Source organism: Caenorhabditis briggsae, assembly GCF_000004555.2.
Source record: "Caenorhabditis briggsae complete genome, chrI, whole genome shotgun sequence".
NCBI classification, from domain to species: domain Eukaryota; kingdom Metazoa; phylum Nematoda; class Chromadorea; order Rhabditida; family Rhabditidae; genus Caenorhabditis; species Caenorhabditis briggsae.
The window spans coordinates 10,597,570-10,602,260 of record NC_013489.2 but is presented as its reverse complement, the minus strand read 5'-3'; the positions used below and the strand labels follow the sequence as shown (position 1 = coordinate 10,602,260).

At 36.2% G+C, this 4,691-nt stretch overlaps 1 protein-coding gene across 1 annotated transcript; it reads right to left on the bottom strand.

Annotated features, from left to right (window-relative positions):
- Nucleotides 1–336: 336 nt before the first annotated feature.
- CBG25374 lies at nt 337–518 on the bottom strand (the record flags this gene model as incomplete). Its single annotated transcript, XM_045241190.1, has 2 exons — nt 337–409; nt 514–518. The coding sequence occupies 2 exons, from the start codon at nt 516–518 to the stop codon at nt 337–339; spliced, it is 78 nt and encodes a 25-aa protein (XP_045099329.1).
- Between the last annotated feature and the right edge of the window lie 4,173 nt (nt 519–4,691).

Genomic DNA, 4,691 nt, shown 5'->3' with positions numbered 1-4,691 from the left:
AAATTAATTATCATGGTATCACCAATATTTTATCAGTTGGCAGGTTTTTGATATCTCTCATAGAAACCGAGTTAATTGATCTTAAATTGATCGCTTCTAACAGAGCAAATACGGTAGGTGGGAAATCCGTCACTTTTCGGATCTCATAAAACTTTTTCGGTCTTTGAAACTTGTTTTGAATATCCTACATTAATATTTTCAAAAGTAGTGATTCAGTGAATATCCAACTGTTTCTCCCCACATTTTTTCAGTTTTCTGAAACTATGAAAAAGTTTATCCACACTTTCTTAATCCCTCTCTCCGTTAACCTTCATGCTAATTACCTAACAACCGTACCTAACTCCCCCTTATAATAAATCCTTGTTTCTTCCGGATGATCCTCTTCTTCTCCCCTCCGTTTCCAATGTTTCTCTTCCACTTGGTTTGATTCTTCTGCCAACATAATGTTGCTTCTTCTTCTTGATCCCAATTATGGGCACATACGGTAACAGTAGGAATCCACGTAACGATGACATCATCAAGTGTACTCTCGTCGCTCTCTTCTAATTACACACTCTTTCGACTGGGGTCTTCTCATAATTAGCTTGATTGTTTATTTTATCGATAATTGGAATCTTTTTAGGTGGAAGACACACTCGGAACTTTGGAAGTTGGAAGTGAATGGATCTCAATTGGTAAGCTAATCAGAAACTGACTTAAATAGAAAGAGAGAGAGAGAGAGAGAGAGAGAAACTAGACAATCTGAAAATTTTGGACATAATTCCATCAACTCATTATTTCTAAAGCATATATAATTGGTATAAGGTAGTTTTGAAGCGGGAAAAATATTATGTTTTTCAGTCATATCTTTAATTTTTCCGGTTTCAAAAGCTCTATTTGAAATCCCATGCTTTTTCCATTTTGTTAATTTTTCTTCCTATTCAGCAGACACGTGTCAATCTTCCCCCTCCTTCTGGGAACATAGATACTATCAAATATTATATCTAACCAGTCCCATCTCTCCAAATACAATCGTCTCGTGTCAATACAGTAGTCCTATTGAGCAAACAGGAAGGAAGTGTTTGCTGTAATCTCCAACTGTGTTACTCCCTTTTTTTTGACACTGCATAACCATAATAATAACAGAAGAGAGCATCAGATGGGTGACCGTAACTGAGTGATGTAATAGTTGAGGTAACAGACATGTGTGAACAGTTGGAGGAATGAACAGGAAGAGATAAATATTAGCGGGTTGAGGTAAGGTGTGAGAAGGCAATTGTTTACTGTTTCAATATATGGTAAAGATTACTGTAGTGCCTAAAGTGATCGTCTGGCTGGAGGAATGACGATGAATAAAATATTGTTCTCTAATAGAAAAGGTTATAGTCCTAGCCTAAAACGTTTGTGAAAAATGGTCAGTGATCTTTCCGTTTCAATTTTACTATTTTGTCACTCATTTTTTGGAAATTTTAATATGCCATTTTTAAGACTGGTACGAAAAATCTAAGCTATGAAAGAGGAACACCGCTGGCCGTGGCCGAAGGTCTCAAAACGAGAACTAGCATAACCCAAAAATATGTCTATTTTCCGGTTTTATTTTGTCGATTTTCGTGCGTTCAGTCAATTTTTTGTTCAAAATTTATATTTTCCGACTAGAAAACTTGGTGAAAATCCGTTAAGAACGAAAAAAGGAAGCCTGAAAAAAATAGATTTAGGTTACTGTTGTTGTTGTAATTGGAGAAAGTTTGTGAATAATTCTCAGTGCTTAATAAATAGAAACGTTTCTGTTTCAAATGTATTTCTTAGACGAACATTTTTCAGAAGTTTTTAATAGACCGACCAAATATTACCTAATTTTTGTTTGATACTTTCTGGAAATTTCAGTTCGGTCTGACAAGTTGTAGCTACATTTTAACGTTACATTTTTTGAGTATCCAGAAAAGTTGAAAATCGGTAATTTGTACTATTTAGCTAGGAATAATTTTGCAGTTTCGCTACAACTATTTAAGTACCACCGACCCGGTTTTCCCAATGTACATGACATTCAACTGAGGAATTTTAAATTACCGTAAAATCTGTATTAATATTGCGCCTCTATTTGAATTGCCCCTCTAATAGACTTGCACCCCTTGAGGGCACTTGAAAAATAGACTTGCAGACTTTAATTGAATTGCCCCCGTAATACAATTGCATCTGCAGCAGTATTGCGGCTCCGCCGGGAGTACTGTACAATTTTTAGTCTGTGACACCGTGACGAACTATTGCACAGTTGTTTTTCGAATTTTTTTTTTAAACTACCTACCTATTTTCTGGTTTATTTTTATTTTTCTTGGACGAGAAATGGAAGAAATTCAGGAGATTTTGGGAGATATTGAAGTTGAGGAAGACGATGGAGAAGTGAACCATGCCGAAGAAGAAGACAATAACTATGACAGTGACGCCTCAAAATTTTAACCTCAAATTGTAGTTTGAAAATTAGAATTGCAGCCTCTATTTGAATTGCCCCTCTAATAGAGTTGCACCACTTGAGGCGACTTGAACAATAGACTTGCATGTAATATTAATACAGATTTTACGGTAAACTTATTTAGAACATTGACAAATGCTTCTAAACTATAAGTAAGTAATTCCCAGGAACCCACACTTACACTCAGGTGTCAAGTCGTCCGGTCAACCACGTGGCAACACGTGTTGCATCACCGTTCAAGGAGGTGACATTCTGAGAAACAAGAATCGTTTAAATTGGTTTCCTGAAACGATTCCCTGAAAATTCTTGTCCCCAAAGCTTGCGAGAAAACTCCTTATCCAGTCAAGTAGGGGTACCTGTAACTTAACACCTTCTCAAGTCGGCACCTACAAGCTGCTCATCAAGCCACTATTGTCTTTTGTTCCTTTTTGGCGGGATGCTTCGGATCAAAAAGATACCGCCCGGGCAGTGTTCTCAATGTGTAGTCAATATATGAATGATGATGATGACATACTTGACACGTAAAAGTGATACCAAACACGAGTACTTGTAACAAGAGTCTTCTGAGTAGCTCCGGAAGATGCTAATGTTTTTAATATTATCACTGTTTCGCTATGATTATTTTTAAACAACTTTACTTTAACATTTATTGCTTCCTTCCAATTAGCTCGTAAAGTTTTAAAAAAATCAGTTCACAATTAGTTCGTCGTTTAGAAACTTCGCCTGAAAACTCCGCGTTTTTCATTTTTTGACGCTTTTCTAGAGGTAGCCAAGAATCATAAGAAGTTGGAGACCAGGTCATCATGTGACGGTTTTTTTTCAAACTATCAGCAAAATATTGAAAAGTTGATTACTGTTTCAATGACAAGAATTATAATATCTCTGCTTTCTAGGATATTGATCTTCACAGGCTTTTTTCAAAAAAAAAAGTTCAATTTAAGATTTCCTCTTTCATACTGTATTCCTTCCTTCCCTCCAACCCCCGTGTGTCAATTGTCATCATCATGTTTATGCACTTATTAATCGAGAAGTAACAAGTGGATTAGAGATTAACGGCTTCCCGCATCGTCCTCCTCGTAACCTACAGTAATCCCCTGACTAGTACTTGACGTGTGTCTTCACTTGACAAGTGTGTTGAGTGGACCCGAAGAATAATAAGGACCAAAGTTTTGATGTTGGCCCAAGAGATTAGTTTTATTTCTTGTGATTTGAGTTTTTGAACTTATTCATTTGCAAAAAAAAACTATTGGGATTAAAACAACAGAGAATAATGTCAGAATATATTCATTAAATATTCGAGAAACGGGAAATTTTAGAAATCGATTTAGAAAGATTTCGGTTTGGTTGTTGCTCCAATAAGTTTTAAATTTAAAAGCCAGCACTTTGAAACAGTTATTGTTGTAAAAATTGTAATAGAATGCCCCACCCACACTGTCAAAAGTTTGAGATAAATTTTCCTGGCTCCTGTGAGAGATATCAAAAATATTTCAACTGAAAAAAACACTTCTGATATTATGACAAACGATTTATCACTTGACAACTTTTAATGATCTTTAAAAGGCATCAAGAAAAATTGCCTCAAAGTTAAAAATGCAAATTTTTAGAGATTTTGCTGAAAAGCGATATTACCACAGCTATTTCCTAACTTTCCTAAGGACAACTTTTTGAAACTGAACGTTTTTGAAATCCCATTCTTCGCAAGAATTCCATATTTTCCTTCTCTACCCTGATTCTCCTCTGATTCCCACATTAATAAATCCTCCCAATCACTGTGGTAACGTCAGGAAAACATTTTTCGAAAATCGATGTGACAAGTAGAAGTAGAAAAAGAGACAGAAAACGAGTCATCAAGGGACCCCAGGTCACCCTGTGCGCGCGAAACATTTGATATATTGATGAGTGAAGAAGGAGGGAAAAGTAACTAGAGAGATGTTGTACTTTTGAAATAAATCAGAATGTCAGTGATCGGACAACCCCAACGGGAAGCATTCAGACGAGGTGAAAAAACACATGGATGGGGATGGAAAGTGGATGACAACGAAAATTGATAGAATGGGAATGCAGAGCTTTTAAAGGTGGGGGGACAGGAGATTTTTCGTAGTTTTCTCTAAAAATGGCTCGATCTCTTTCCTTACTTTATATATTCGCACCTTATGGATATGACTTATTTCCGGTTTGAGCACCCAATTACTGATGAAAATCTACGGTTTTCTGGTACTAATCTGTAGGTGTGAGGTATGGTTGC